We start from the raw sequence: 15,722 nt of genomic DNA, 5'->3' as shown, positions 1-15,722 counted from the left end.
CTAATCACCATCTCCAAGAGGATTAGCAGAAATTATACAATGCGAGAAAGACTCCTTAATAAACAGATTTATACAAAGCAGGAGACACCAGCATCAGGTTGTTTTAACAGATTATAATCTTTCCTGCAACCACGAGTTGCAGGAAAGAAACTTGCACAATTCCCCTAACAACTTGGTACGTTCAGCCTGCCCATTAACAGTTCCAATCTCGGCTAGTTTGAACAGTGTATGGCCAGCCCCAGTCTAGCAGGGAATAAAGAAGTCAAGACAGGCTTGGGCTGCTGATTCCATACCCCAACAAAACACAGGGGCCCCAAATCTGTATTCAGGTCATAGGTTCCCAGAGTCTGTGCATTTCAGGAGACATGGACTCGAATTCAAAGCCAAAACAACTACAAAATGTCCCCCAGGCACACACCCCTCAAAAAACAGAGCCCCCTCAGAAGCCAGAGCTCAGTCCATAGGCAAGAAGCTACCTGCAGCCCCCTCAAAAGCCCTGTCCCGGTTGGGTCTGTCAACCCTGCCTATAGGGCCTCCACTGACAAGTTTTCTGAGGTTAATTCTAGAGCTCTGTTCTCCCTGGCATATCCTACACTGCATGATATCCTAGCTGTGACCTTGGTGTGCCTGGCTGACTGACCTCTTAGAAGGAATCTGATCATTATGGCAGGTGATCCTTTGGAAATGCATGTAGTCCTAACTATAGCATGGACAAGTTGTTGTAGGCTTCCTGCTTCATTTATGCTGGCCAGAGATGGGTTTGATCACCCCTGCGGCAAGTTTCTGAGCTAGTAGCCCTATTCTATAAAATATGGGTTGCTCAGACAGAATAGCAAAACTTATGGTCTTCAAGGATCAGAGGCCCCCCTTTCCCATCCAAGAACACACACCACTATTTCAGCAAAGGTCTCTCGGGCACCATGCCTAAAAGCCTGCGGTCTCACCTGCAAGCCAACCCCCCTCTGACTAGCAAAGCTAGTCCCCCCCCCCCTGAGCCCCCCCCCCCTCAAATCTCTACTCCAGGGCACCCCAAACTTTGAGCTGAGACCCACTTCTGAATACAGTTATTTTTCGGGACCCACTTGCTTCTTGCTTGTAATTGAATATTGTTAAGCGCTACAGAATTTGTTGGCGCTATATAAATGCAAATAATAATAATGCATATTTTAAAGGGAAGGGATGTTATGGCATAAAATTGGCACAATATGGCAATAAGTGCTAGGGGCATAGAGTGGTACAACATGACAATAAGCTTTAGGGGCATAGAATTTGCACATGGCACAAAAAAAAGGCATAAAATTTGCAAAACATTGCATAGAAATGGTTACTGACAGTGTAGATTCTGACAGACAGAAGTGCTGTGTCCTGCTCTTTCGTCCACCAGGCATCACACGGACGTGATGCAGGGGCTGTGGGCATGGTGCAGGGGATGCAGGGGCTGTGGGCATGGTGCAGGAGATGCAGGGGCTGCGGGCACGGTGCAGGAGATGCAGGGGCTGCGGGCACGGTGCAGGAGATGCAGGGGCTGCGGGCACGGTGCAGGAGATGCAGGGGCTGCGGGCACGGTGCAGGGGCTGCGGGCACGGTGCAGGAGATGCAGGGGCTGCGGGCATGGTGCAGGAGATGCAGGGGCTGCGGGCATGGTGCAGGAGATGCAGGGGCTGCGGGCATGGTGCAGGAGATGCAGGGGCTGCGGGCATGGTGCAGGAGATGCAGGGGCTGCGGGCATGGTGCAGGAGATGCAGGGGCTGCGGGCATGGTGCAGGAGATGCAGGGCTGCGGGCATGGAGCAGGAGATGCAGGGCATGGTGCAGGAGATGATGGGCTGTGAGCATGGTGCAGGAGGGGGTCTGTCTTACCCAACCCTGAGACGCCTTCCATTTAAAAATGATGCCGCCCGGACGCTGCGTCACTACGCATGCGCCGCCGGCCAGAACGTGTACGGGCCTCCCCGAGCAGTGGCGACGGCGTATGCGCAGTGGACATGGGCTGGCCGCAGCCATTTTCTTTACGAAAAGGCAGCGGCACCGGCTTTAGTTTGAGCGGGTCCGCTCAGCGCGACCCACTCAAACTGAGCTTGCGATCCACCAGTGGGTCGCGACCCAGTTTGGGAACTCCTGCTCTACTCTAATGCCACCACTAAACCAATACTTCTGTGCTCCCGACCACTGTAATGATGTATGCATGTATTCAGCTTGTTCAACAAATGCGCACACTTTTGCTAGTGCATCCGATTATAGGTTTCCTAGCACTCTAAATTATTTGTTTGGGCCAGCTTAAACAAAATAAATTATACACATACCAGAACGTACTGGTTACTGTAATATACTGTAGTAGCTTGATAAATGGTTTACACCTTCTTCTAAATGACTGCAGTACGACAGACTCCCTTTACATCTGGCAGTAGAGGTGAAGTTTCTGCTACTGCTGCCAAAACACAGCACAGCTTAGTACAGGCAGCACAAGCTTCTACAGTATATTACAGCCCAAGGCGCAGCCAGCCCATTCTGGCATGAAAATAATTAGTTTGGTTCAAACTGACCCAAACTACCTTTTAAAGTGACAGGAATTTTGAAAAATTCTATTTTAAAGTTGACCCAGAAATTATACAAAGATTTTGTTGACTAGCAGTGGTGTGTACGTAAGCATTGCTGGCTAAAATGACAAATCCTTTGATAATCTGTAAACATACGTATTAAAACTGTATTTAGCTGTTGGACCAGACTTTTACTCTTATATACAACTGCTAGGGGTTCTTGCACTTTGCTTTATTTCATAAACCTGTATTTTCTTTTCTAGGGAATGTATCCTAAGGTCCCCTTCACACCCGAGGGACGCTACTGACGTTTTTAGCGCAGCACCATTCATTTGAAGGCATTTTTTGCTTGATTCGAGTGGAAATGGGCTGCAAAGGGCACGACTTCTATCCGCATTTGGGGTGCTAGTAGAGCTGCATGATTCTGGATAAAATGAAAATCACTATTTTTTTTACTTAGAAGATCACCTCAGCGTAACATCTTTCACACTATACAAGAAATGAGGCTAACTTTACGGTTTCATTTTTTTAAAAAGTTCATTAAAGTGTATTTTTACCCAGAAAAATCTGTTTGCAAAACAGCTGTGCAAATACTGTGACATAAAATATTGCAACAATCGCCATTTTCTTCTCCAGGGTCGCTGCTAAATATACATATATAAATAATGTTTGGGAGTTCCAAGTAATTTTCTAGCAAAAAATACTGATTTTATTTTGTTAACAAGTGTGAAAAAATGGCTTAGTCTTTAAGAGGTTAAACTGACTTTATTTACAGACTGAAGTTAATTCCGTTGATCTAAAACAGTGATGGGGAGCCTTGGCACCCCAGATGTTTTGGAACTACATTTCCCATGATGCCCAACTACACTGCCGAGTGCATGAGCATCATGGGAAATGTAGTTCTAACACATCTGTGGTGCCAAGGTTCCCCAACACTGATCTAAAAGAACCAAATGATACATTGTAAAACATTGTGTTTTTAGTTATCTCGCAATCTTAGGGTCCTTTCACACCAACAATCCTCGATCAGATCTGCCTGTCAGTTTTTTAGGCAGACCTGATCGGATCCTCCATGCATTCCTATGGGGCAGCGGTCTCCGCTGACACCCGCTGCTATCCGATTCCGATCCTGTCTGTGAAATCCGGAAGATGGAAACCCTATTTTCCATCTGTCCAGCGGATCGGATGAGAACGGGCAGGCGGTCCGATCTCATCCGATTCCTGCATAGAGGACAGCTGGGATCTGACTGTTCCGTCTCCGCACACAGAGCGGAGACGGAGCTGTCACCTGCCAGCTCAGCGGGGAATCGGCGGATCGATCCCCGCTGAGCAGAGAACAGAGCACTCCGGACGGCACATCATGTGAAAGGACCCTTAATGTTAAACATTTGCCAGAGGCTTTTTTTTTTTGACAGCTGAGTGGGCAGAGAACAGCTCTGTATGAATCAAGGAAATGCAGTTTTAAGATTGTGAGGGGGGTGAATTGAGATCGCAAATTTTTAACGATTAATCGTGCAGCTCTAGGTGCTAGAAAGAAATAATGGCACCACAAGTGCGTTTGCAGATACGTGGGTAGAAACAAGCATTTTCTTTTGCCCAGATGTGCTATTTTTCAAAATAATGCTGGTCAATTTTTATTTGGATTTTGCATTATAAACTTTAGCAGTTTTTAGCAGAATAGCACAGGGAAACCAAGCATTGACAGAAAGAAAATACAAGCACGATAAACATTGGCAGGAACTGACCAAGGCCCCACCAGGGCCAACTGCATTGGCACAAGAAACCTGTTGCTAAAATTAGGAAAACAGCAATGTCCCATGGTTACATTTACATCCTCTCTATCAAATGTTAAATCATGCCTCCATAATGGGTAATGCACATAAGTGATTGTCATACATTCCAAAGGATCTGGGAGTGCAGTATTGGACTGTATGCATTTATTGTATCTCATGCCATGTAGATCTGACAAAACTCCCACAAAAAGTGGGAGGACATATTCCCGCGATAAAAAAAAAAAAAAGAAGTAGCATACTAAAATACCTGTTTTTTGTAAAAATAAATTGTTGGAACTTGATCTGAAAACTCAAATTATTGTAAAGGAAAAAAAAAAGTAAAATGTGCTTCACGTCATCTGCTATGGCAACTCGTGTGCTGCCCCGTGCCTATCAAGATTTTACACTGAACATTTTGTGAATACAATTTAAATGCAAGGAAAATACAATGTATTTTCACCTAAATCAATGTTGTGGCTATATTGCAGAATTACAGTCACGTTGAAAAGTGTGGATACTCCGGGTCAAACAAAGTGAAATAAAGTCAACGCAAAAGCATGCAAGCAGGACATATTTCTGCAACCGGAAATTTACAATTATACATTTGATTAATTTAAAAGAACCAAAAAAAAAATTAAACCCTTCTAGCTTTATCCCCGCTTATCCAAAGTGGTGTCAGGGATTCACCTGCATATTAAATTGACGTAAAGGGAAGTTTTTACTTTTTAAAATAGTAAACATGGTATACAGACGCTCCTCGTTTAATGACTTACCTGTTTAACGACCGCTCAGACTTACGACCAGTTTTTTGGGCACTGTACATCATTGTATTGTACAGTACAGAATTTTTGTTTATATTTGTTTTCTGTACCTTTCCAAATTAAAACAATGTTATTGAGTTGGAGTTATGTGTTTAGACCTTTTTTTTTTTTGAAAATGACTGAATATCACCTTAGCTTCAATAGGTTTCCTACAAGACACTACAGCTTTTAAAGGACTTGTATATGGACATGACCCACCTTTTGTTACAACTATACAAAATATTAGTTGCCCCTCCACCTGATTATTTTCCACCCTAAAATACATAAATGCAAGGCTGACTTGCAATATACTTATTCTTCAGCTCAAATTGAACAGGCTGTACTGTTTGCACACAAGTCTTCAATTGCAAATACATTTCAGGAATAGGGTTTCAGGATCATGTCACCAGTTAAAAAAAGATTTGGAAGTCCAACAAAAATCTCTGATGTACTTTATACGGGTCAGGCACACAATGACAAGTTCCAAAGAACAATCAGAATAGGTAGTCATGAAGAAGTGCTGCACCATCTTCTGTAGAGCCCATCAGAAGAAAACATTGCACAGAGAAGTCTGAATATTAAGTCAACATTATAAAAAAAAAAAAAAAAAACTTTGCCAAATTTAGGCACGATGGTGAGTGTGGCTATGTTTCAAAACTCCAAATAAACCATGAGAAATGTAAATTTAAGATTTTGAATAGGCCTTCACAATCCCCAGGCTTGATTATTAATGAAAATAATTACACAAAATCTGAGTGTGCGATCGTGTCAAATATGCTTTGCATGCAAGATGACCTAGGGACATTTCTAAACTAGAAGTGTTCTGCAAGGTAGTAAAGGAACACAGTTCTCAAGTGAGAATAGAAAGAATGTTAGTTAGCTTGCTTGAGGCTGTGATTTTTTGCCAAGGTAATGAACTAACAGGATGTCCAAACTTTTTCACCCATTACATTTAACATTTTATTCTTTCATTTGTTAAATTCAGCATATAAATCTCATGCATTTGTCTGCTCCCTTCACAGATTGTGGTAATATATAGTCCCTGATGAAAAGAACACGTAAGCATATACCTTAACCCGTTCAATACAACTGGACAACGTTTGATATTAATGTGATTAATAAAGAGCAAACTCTACAACTGCTCATCACCAATGAACACTCTGCCTTCAGACTGTTATGTCCTGTTCTGTAATCTCCCTTATTATCACAATTACCTTATGTATTACATGCTAGTTAAACAAGTTGAACAAACACATAATCTAGGCAGTGAGGTTTATTATTAACCACTTGAAGAGCAAGCCTTTTTCTGACATTTGTTGCTAAAAAGTTAAAATCAGTATATTTTGCTAGAAAAATTACTTAGAACCCCCAAACATTATATTATATTATATATATATATATATATATATATATATATATATATATATATATATATATATATATATATTTTTTTTTTTTTGTCATTGCAATATTTTGTGTCACACTAATTCAACAGCGGCCTTTCAAACGCAATTTTTTTGGGAAAAAATACACTTTAAGGAATTAAAAGAAAACTGTAAATTTAGCCCAATTTGTTTGCATAATGTGAAGGAAGATGTTACGCTGAGTAAATAGATAACGAACACGTCATGCTTTAAAAAAGTCGCCATTCCCCAAGTGGGCGCAAACTACGGTACTTGAAAATCTCCATAGGCGACGCTTTAAAACTTTTTAACGGTTACCTGTTTAGAGTTGCAGAAGAGGTCTTATGCTAGCGTTATTGTTTTCGCTCAAAAAAAAAAAAAAAAAAAAAAAAAAAAAAAAATCGCAGGGATACCTCACATGTGTGGTTTGAACACTGTTTACATTTGCAGGCACGACTTACGTGTTCGCTTCTCCGTATGAGCACAGAGGGATGGGCGCTTTCAATTTTTCTCTTCTAATGTATTTTTTTTTACACTGTCCCTTTAAACTTTTTTTTTTCAATCACTTTTATTGCTCTCACAAGGAACAAAAACATTCCTTGTTACAGCAATAGGCAGTGATGGGTAATCTTTATGAAGGGAGCTAGGGCGAGTGGCGGAAGGGGGAGGGATGTTCCCTCCGCGCTGCTTGTAATAACAGCCGCACCAGTTATCACAAGAAAGTAGACTATCAAACCTTAAAAACGGTCCTGGGGTAATGCCTGCAGCCATCATTCCGGTACAACCACTTGAAGCCAATGACGCAAAAGTACGTGATTTAGCGGTAAGTGGTTTAAGTATTGGAAATCATATAGTGAATATCCCAAATTATGTACTACTGAAATTGTGAACCCGGTAAAGCGACTAGCCTCAGGTGATACACAGATGAAACAGATCTCCTACAGAAGCTGTACTTGTTTATCTGCAGTCTTCTCTTCAGCTGTTCAAAGTCCACAATTTATAAAGCTTGTTTGAGCCGTCAGAAAAAAAGGGGGCGGAGGGCTGAAGTTACACTCTGCAGAGCTCAGTGAGGAAAGCTCTGAGAGAGGGAAGAGAGAGAAAGAGAAAGGGAAGAGAGAGAAAGAGAAAGAGAAAGGGAAGAGAGAGAAAGAGAAAGAGAAAGGGAAGAGAGAGAAAGAGAAAGAGAAAGGGAAGAGAGAGAAAGAGAAAGAGAAAGGGAAGAGAGAGAAAGAGAAAGAGAAAGGGAAGAGAGAGAAAGAGAAAGAGAAAGGGAAGAGAGAGAAAGAGAAAGAGAAAGGGAAGAGAGAGAAAGAGAAAGAGAAAGGGAAGAGAGAGAAAGAGAAAGAGAAAGGGAAGAGAGAGAAAGAGAAAGAGAAAGGGAAGAGAGAGAAAGAGAAAGAGAAAGGGAAGAGAGAGAAAGAGAAAGAGAAAGGGAAGAGAGAGAAAGAGAAAGAGAAAGGGAAGAGAGAGAAAGAGAAAGAGAAAGGGAAGAGAGAGAAAGAGAAAGAGAAAGGGAAGAGAGAGAAAGAGAAAGAGAAAGGGAAGAGAGAGAAAGAGAAAGAGAAAGGGAAGAGAGAGAAAGAGAAAGAGAAAGGGAAGAGAGAGAAAGAGAAAGAGAAAGGGAAGAGAGAGAAAGAGAAAGAGAAAGGGAAGAGAGAGAAAGAGAAAGAGAAAGGGAAGAGAGAGAAAGAGAAAGAGAAAGGGAAGAGAGAGAAAGAGAAAGAGAAAGGGAAGAGAGAGAAAGAGAAAGGGAAGAGAAGAGAGAGAAAGAGAAGGTAAGGGAAAGGGAAGGTAAGGGAAAGGGAAGGTAAGGGAAAGGGAAGGTAAGGGAAAGGGAAGGTAAGGGAAAGGGAAGGTAAGGGAAAGGGAAGGTAAGGGAAAGGGAAGGTAAGGGAAAGGGAAGGTAAGGGAAAGGGAAGGTAAGGGAAAGGGAAGGTAAGGGAAAGGGAAGGTAAGGGAAAGGAAGGGAAGGGAAGGGAAGGGAAAGGAAGGGATTCCCCCCCTTCCTCCATACAGCACACAGGAACAGAGCTGTGGCTTTCAAATCAGCTGGAGCTCCCTCCCCTATCACCTATCCCTTGATGTCAGGGAAAAACTACTCTAGTTAATGGTGGAGCCAACTCTCAGATCCTAGGAGCTAAATTTTCCTTATTCCAGGTCCTGGTTGTTCCCAACTATTAGGTGGTATCAAAAGGTTTTGAGACTAGCTCTGTTCACAAGAAAGTACTACTACATTTACACACAATCATCTTAAAAATAGTCCCCTTGCACAGCAGTGCAGCGCTCCAAGCATTCCTGCCACTTCTGGAATGTGTCCTGGAGGTCTTCTATTTAAAGCGTGTCAACCACCTTCTGCGATTCCTCCTGGATCTGGGCAATGGTGTCAAAAAAGCAACCGTTGAGCTGGATCTTCATCTTGAGGAAGACGGAAAAGCCTGCAGGAGCCAAATCTGGTGAGTAGGGTTGGGTGTAGAAGTGAGATCACGTGGTTTCCGGCGAGAAACTCCTATTTGTTCTAACTTGTTTGTCCATGATGAAATATACTTGGTAATGAATGTGGTCAGAATAGCACCAGTCGCACAGCTCCTGAGGTACACAGGACAATGTCTTTTGCCACACTGACTTATAAGGGTTGGTGCTCCCCATGACGCCACCTGTTGGTGTGTTACAAAACTGGTCTCAAAACGTTGATACCACCTTGTACGGCTCCCGCTTCTAGTCTACCTGCTGCAAAAGCAGGTAGAACAAGTGCTCCATTGTAACTCCTAAGGCATGTGTGAATAAGGGGGATCTCCCCACCACAGTCCCCAAGAGACAGAACACCATCATCAGCAAAAAGGGCCTTGCTTACTGTGCACCTTGAGAACATTGCATGAGTTTCTGATCTACCAGATTGGTTAGGACAAACTTTAAAGCATGAAATACAGTTTTCTCTCTTCTATATTTTATAAAGCTTAGATCCATACCCCATATTGGTAAGTCATCTATGTACATCTGGTACCAGTAGTGATTCTTTATTGCGTAAACAAACGCATCTCTCTTCGCCTTGTCCAGCTCTATTTCGCAATAGGTTGCTTGCATGACATCCTCTGTTAAAAGGAAACAAATTCTTAAAATTCAACAATTTTTAAACGTTTGAAAAGAAGCTATACATTACAATTAATCGTATTACCAATTTAGGACAAATTCATGCCCACAGATCAGATAATTATGAATATTTCCTTTTAAAAATTGACCTATAGTTATTTCTGTAAATCATCATTTACTTTTTCTTCTTTTGCAGTACCCTCACACATACATATATAAATATACACACACAATTTCTCGCATAGATGGAAACAGATGATAGACATGTCAAAGCTCAATCTTATTTTGTATGCAGATGTATTTAAAAAATATTTTCAGCTCACTGTATGATTTGAGCTTGGTTAGGGATCTAAAGGATTGCGTATTATCTTTTCTCACACCTTATGAGGTATAAAACGTGTTAAGACTGAATACTTTTAACAATTACCAATCACTGCAGCTAGAATGATATACGAATATCTTTGGTTATGTACATTCTGCTAACTGAATCGCAACTAAAGGACCTGCATGTTTAAAGATGCCTTTGTATCAGTGCACAGAGGATAGAGTGACTTTTCTTGCCATATAAAAGCAAATGTGGCAACAACAGTTCTAAAAACACTTTTTATTTACATACCCCCAACACATCATGCAGTTAAAAACAGGGAAGATATTTTTCTTTCAAATGACCAGAGTTCCACAAAATGTCAGTTTACAACCACGGTTTATCATTCCCAAAAGAAAAAGCAGTTAAGAGACCTAACAGACAGACATCAGAAAAGTACACATACTCACCTCTAAATTTAATATCTAAACCGCTAAATTCTAATTCAACTCCTTGCAGAGCTTCTCCTAATGTTTCATGATAGTGGCCAATACTTTTCTTTGTTCCAACACAGAATGGAAGGGAGAAGTACTTGTATGTCTCTTGCCGATTGTGGTAGGGTCCTACTGTGTTCATCCATAAAACCACCTCCTCTTTTTCATTATACTGCAAGCAAATTAAACAAGAGACTGATTAGACAATCGTGGACACAAATAGTAATGTAAAGCAAAACTCATTTAGTTATAAGCACATATGAAAAAAAAAACTAAAATCAGAAGACATTTGAGTCTTAAGGGGATGCTCTCTTTTCAAACAACTTGCATATTGTATGGTTCCACAGTACAAACGTGCTGTATGCGTGAAAGTGTCTGCTTTAATACTGCACACGTTTTGCAGCAATTCCTATTAAGTCAGTGTACCTGCACTATTATATATATGCTAGCACACATGAACAGTCATTCAAAACTGTAGTGCTTAAAGGGTTTGTAACGTCAGAAGTTTTTTTTATCTTAATGCAGTCTATGCATTAGGAAAAAAAGCCTTCTGTGAGCAAGAACCCCCTCAGCCCCCCTACTACTTACCTGAGGTTCCTTTTTGTCCATCAATGTCAACGAGTATTTCAGCCATCCAAGATTCTCCCTCCTGATTGGCTGAGACACAGCAGCGGTGCCATTAAGCAAAGCCTTAATGGGCAAAGCAGCATGCGTCTGAAATAGGTTTGAGATGCCTTTGAGAATATGCAGAATTGCACAAGGAGTTGACCTGTGTTTGTCCTGATTTTGCATTCTTATGGACTTGTATAGGGCGGGGGGGGGGGGGGGGGTAAAGCAGGTGCGAAGGGGACAGAAACCTGATGACACTGACCCTTATGAGGCAAGTATAAGGCTCCTTTCACAATATCCGTCCGTCGCAGGAGGATGACAGCTGTGTCTCTGCGCTGTGTGCGGAGACACAGCTGTCAGTTCCCCATGCATCTCTATGGGGGAAATCGGATGGGAACGGACCGTCGGTCCGTTCTCATCCAATCCGATCCGCTGGACAGATGGAAAATAGGGTTTCCATCTGTCCAGATTTGACGGATCGGATGTCAGCGGACATGTCTCCGCTGACATCCGATCCCCCATAGAGATGCATAGGGGGACAGTTCAGATCCGCCAAAAAAACGGACAGGCAGATCTGAACGGTCCGCCTGTGTGAAAGGGGCCTAAGGCAAGGCATTCCTACCTCTTACTGGTGGGCAAGTTATACATCACTGGTGAACAATACATACATCTGCCTCTACAGTTTCAATTACCTGTAAATACATAAAGGGCAGCAAAAGCACCTAAAATATTGGTTACCTAATTTTCTGATCCGGAAATATCTTTAGAAGTGTGTACTCAAGCCCCTAAAGTCTTCTAGCTCAAGACTCAAATCAATCTGTCTTTCCCTGTTACAGGGTCATGCCACACTGGCCATTCTGTAGCAACAACTTGTAGCAGCTACAAAATTTATCTTAGGGTTTGCATTGCCAACAAAAAAAGAAACGCAGACAATAGGTCTTTATCTCAAAAATATAAAGCAGTTTGTAATTCTACCTTGCAGAGGCTTGCTTGGGGATGAGTGTGTTTGGAAGAAAAAGCAGGACAATTTTTAAAAATTATGTAAACCCACTGTGTTTGTGAGACACCTGCCCTTCCACTATTAAAAAGAAAAGTTCAGGTAAAACATAGAAAACATTAACAAATGTGTGACATGAAAATGGTTTCTTCCAGCCTGCAAATATCAAGGAGCTGGAACAAACAAAAAGGAAAAACAAGAAAAGGATCAGAATCAGGATGGCCGCACCCTAAAAAGTAGAGCATATCCCACACTACATGTTATTGTCCACATTTCCTAGTATCGTAACTGACACTTTTTGTGGCTGAAATTGAAAGACAAAAGGCTGTTTAACGGAAATCCTGCTATACAGTAGCAGCAATGTAATATCAAGCTGTATGTGATCAGAAGGATGATTTCAAAAAGGTAAACAAATCTGTCTGCGATTGTAATCCACTTGAACAAATAAAGTTATTTATTTTACCACCAATTCGCTGTGCTTTTAAAGGGCAGAACACAATTTTATTCTATTAAAGCGTTTGTTACCCTAAAAATAAATTAAAATGGATCCTGTTCCCTTAAAGCATGTTATACTGCACAGTGCTTGTGCTGTGTCATTTGGCCCCCTGTATCACCTAAAAAAAACATGGCTGATCCTGCCAGTTTCTACCCTCCCCCTGACCATGGGTGTATCATGGCTGCTGAGCCCTGACACTGTGGTCAGGGTACGTGCCTTCGTCATCTGCAGCTCTACTGTCTCCCTCGGTCCTCCCCTCACTGCCTGTCAGCTCTCACTAGCGGCGTTCTACTCCCCTCCCAGCTGCTACAAAACGATGTTATCTTTACACCATCCCCTCTGTTCGAGGGCAGCCTGTATACTAGTCCCTGTGCTTTATTTAACCACTTGCCGACTGCCTAACGCCGATCTACGTCGGCAGTCAGCCCCTCACAGGCAAAGTGACGTAGGGCTACGTCACTAGCTTGTGAGGGTCTAGGGAGCGAGCGAGCGCGCGCCCCCGGAGGCGCGCTCCCGCGTGGTCACGGACCCCCCCGCGCGCGTGACCGGCGGACCCGATGTCCGCCGGTCACTCGGCGATCGGCGGGGGAGAGGGAGAATGTCAGGCAGCTTGTGTAAACAAGCCACCTGTCATTCTCCTTGCTGTTAGGATACTGATCACTCGGATCTAGTATGTAGATCCGTTGATCAGTGTCCATACAGCTCAAGCCCCAGCCAATCACAGTAGAAAGCACGCCCCTAGGGATACACACAGCCCCTCCCTCCCAAATAAAGTTAACCCCTTCACTACCAGTGTATTTTTACAGTAACAGTGCATATATATAGCACTGATTACTGTAGAAATGTCACTGGTAACCCCAAAAGTGTCAAAAATGTCAGTCAAGGGTCCGATCTGTCCGCCCCAATGTCGCAGTACCGCAAAAAAAAAAAAAAAAAAAAATCGCAGATCGCCGCCATTACACGTTAAAAAAAAAAAACAACAAAAATGACAGAAATCTTTCCCTTTGTTAGTAAACGCGATAACTTTTGATCAAACCAATCAAAATACGCTTTTTGCGATTTTTTTTACCAAACATAGGTAGCATAAAACAAATTGGCCGAAAAAGTAAAAAAATTTTGATTTTTAAATTTTTTTTTGGGGAATTTCATATAAAAAAATGTGAAAAATATTGCTATTTTTGCAAAATCGACGCTCTTTTTTTGTTTATAGCGTGTGATCAAAAAAAAAAAAAAATCGCACAGGTGATCAAATACCACCAAAAGAAAGCTCTGTTTGTGGGAAAAAAAGGACGCCAAATTCGTTTAGGTACAGCGTCGCACGACCGCGCAATTGTCCGTTAAAGTCACGCAGTGCCGAATCGCAAAATACCCCCTGGTCGGAATGGGGGTAAAATCTTCCGGGGCTTAAGTGGTTAAAAAAAAAAAAAAAAAAAGCAGATTTAAACCTTTTTTCACCGCGCCTATCAGCGCTCATGTGACTTTCTTCTCTCTCCTTTCCTCCCTGTTTGATGTCAGAGGAATTTCCGGCCCCGCCCTCTGGAGATGTCAGATGGGGCAAGGAGAGAACAAGAAGTCATGTGAGCGCTGATAGGCGCTGTAAAAAAAAAAAAGGTAGAAATCAGCTGTTTTTTTTATAAAGCACAGGAACTAGGATACAGGTTGTAATCTAACAGAGGGGATAATGTAAATATAACATAGCGGTTTAACAACCACTTTAAGTCTACTGAAGTGTCACAACAGTGTGACATTTTATTCTTTATAAAAGGAAATATACCGAGGTATATACCCCACGCCTAGTGTGTCCTAATAACTTAAATTATATGATTGAATGTGCATATATATCTGTGTACGTTTTTAGCAGCTGCTATAGAATAATTGGGTAAGATATGAGAAAGTAGCGCTGAGATTTGGAACGCACAGCGTAATGTGACGTGTGACGCAGGTGCAACGCAAGCCGGACATTCCCCCACTCGCTACTCTGCAGTCAGTTTGCATTGGCGCACATGCTCAAAAGCGGCCTTTTTCTGCATTATAATTTTCTTTTATACTTTCTGGCTTTCATTTGTACTATTGCCCTGATGTTTTTACCCATCAAATGGGAATAAAATTTAACTTTTAAAAATAATACACCATCCGGAGCACCTTTTTGTCTTCCTTCCTATATTGACCTGAGGAGAGAGGGGGGAGCCCACCATCCTATACACCCTAAGTGAGCCACAAGGAGACCCCTATTTAGCCTGGAGGCTACCTAAGCCTGGTTGGTCTTGATGCTATAAGGCATACAAGACCCACATCATCTGGTAAGTGACCCACTCTTACCATTATCACATTGGAAAAGGGGCGGCACTGTTATCACAAAGTGAACGGAAAATTTCCACGCTGAGCACCTGCACTTTGTGGATAAGCATAATTTTGCACAAGAGACTCACCAATTTATTTGAACCTTTTTACTACAGTCCCATGTTATGGACTTTATTGTATGAATCACAAACACTTTTATGGAAATCACTATTTGAATTCACTGCTTAGTATTAATTTATTATTAAGATATTAATTTATGGTATATATCAATTAAGGAGTATTTATTTAATTGACCACCAGCCACATTTATTTATTTATTTTATTCTTTCCCATGCACTGCAACTGAGCTGTGGGGTGTAGAAATGCAGACAGAAATAGATCTAAGGGTGAGCAGTGGAGTGGGCTATAAAACTGCAGACATGTTGCAAATTTCCACACTGCTACCGCAGCTCACCCAAAGATTGCATGTGATCAAGGCACATTGAAAACTATTGTCTTCTGTGTGCCCTTGTGGAGATCGGCAGTTTTCTAGTGCAGAATGTTGCTGATCTCCATCCAACTGTTAACAAACCCTTACGGTAGACGCAAACCATGATTAAACATGTTGTGTGATCCAGTTTCAGCATCTGAATGGTGCCAGAATCTACATTCTGCCCTCCCGCACACCACGTATCTTAATTGTCTGTGGACATTCCCTTCCCCTGAAGCTAAATTGCAACCTTCTACACAAAGCACATATTTATAATCTGCCCCCCCTCACACAGTCCCTGGATTTGAATTCTGACATCACACACAAGCCCCTTTCCTCAATTCCATACCTCCTTTTTACATAATATGCCCTCCAAGTTAAGCCTGACACACTATAGTGGGCTTAACAAAAAAAAAATGAAGAACTCAGGAGAGGCTCTCTGTACTAACTATCC

The 15,722-nt window shown here is 42.0% G+C and overlaps 1 protein-coding gene across 1 annotated transcript in view; it reads right to left on the bottom strand.

Moving 5' to 3' along the window:
• Positions 1-15,722, bottom strand: part of TM9SF3 (transmembrane 9 superfamily member 3) — a 125,483-nt gene that overhangs the window by 35,876 nt on the left and 73,885 nt on the right. Inside the window, exons 2-3 of the mRNA XM_082268176.1 lie at positions 10,373-10,568; positions 9,478-9,600 (exon numbers count right to left, since the gene is read on the bottom strand). Of these exons, the coding sequence (XP_082124302.1) occupies positions 9,478-9,600; positions 10,373-10,568 (319 nt within the window). The remainder of the gene's footprint in view (positions 1-9,477; positions 9,601-10,372; positions 10,569-15,722) is intronic.

Source organism: Pelophylax lessonae, assembly GCF_965119305.1.
Source record: "Pelophylax lessonae genome assembly, chromosome: 9".
NCBI lineage: Eukaryota > Metazoa > Chordata > Amphibia > Anura > Ranidae > Pelophylax > Pelophylax lessonae.
Note: the sequence above shows the minus strand (reverse complement) of the source record. Positions and strands in the feature narration are given on the sequence as shown.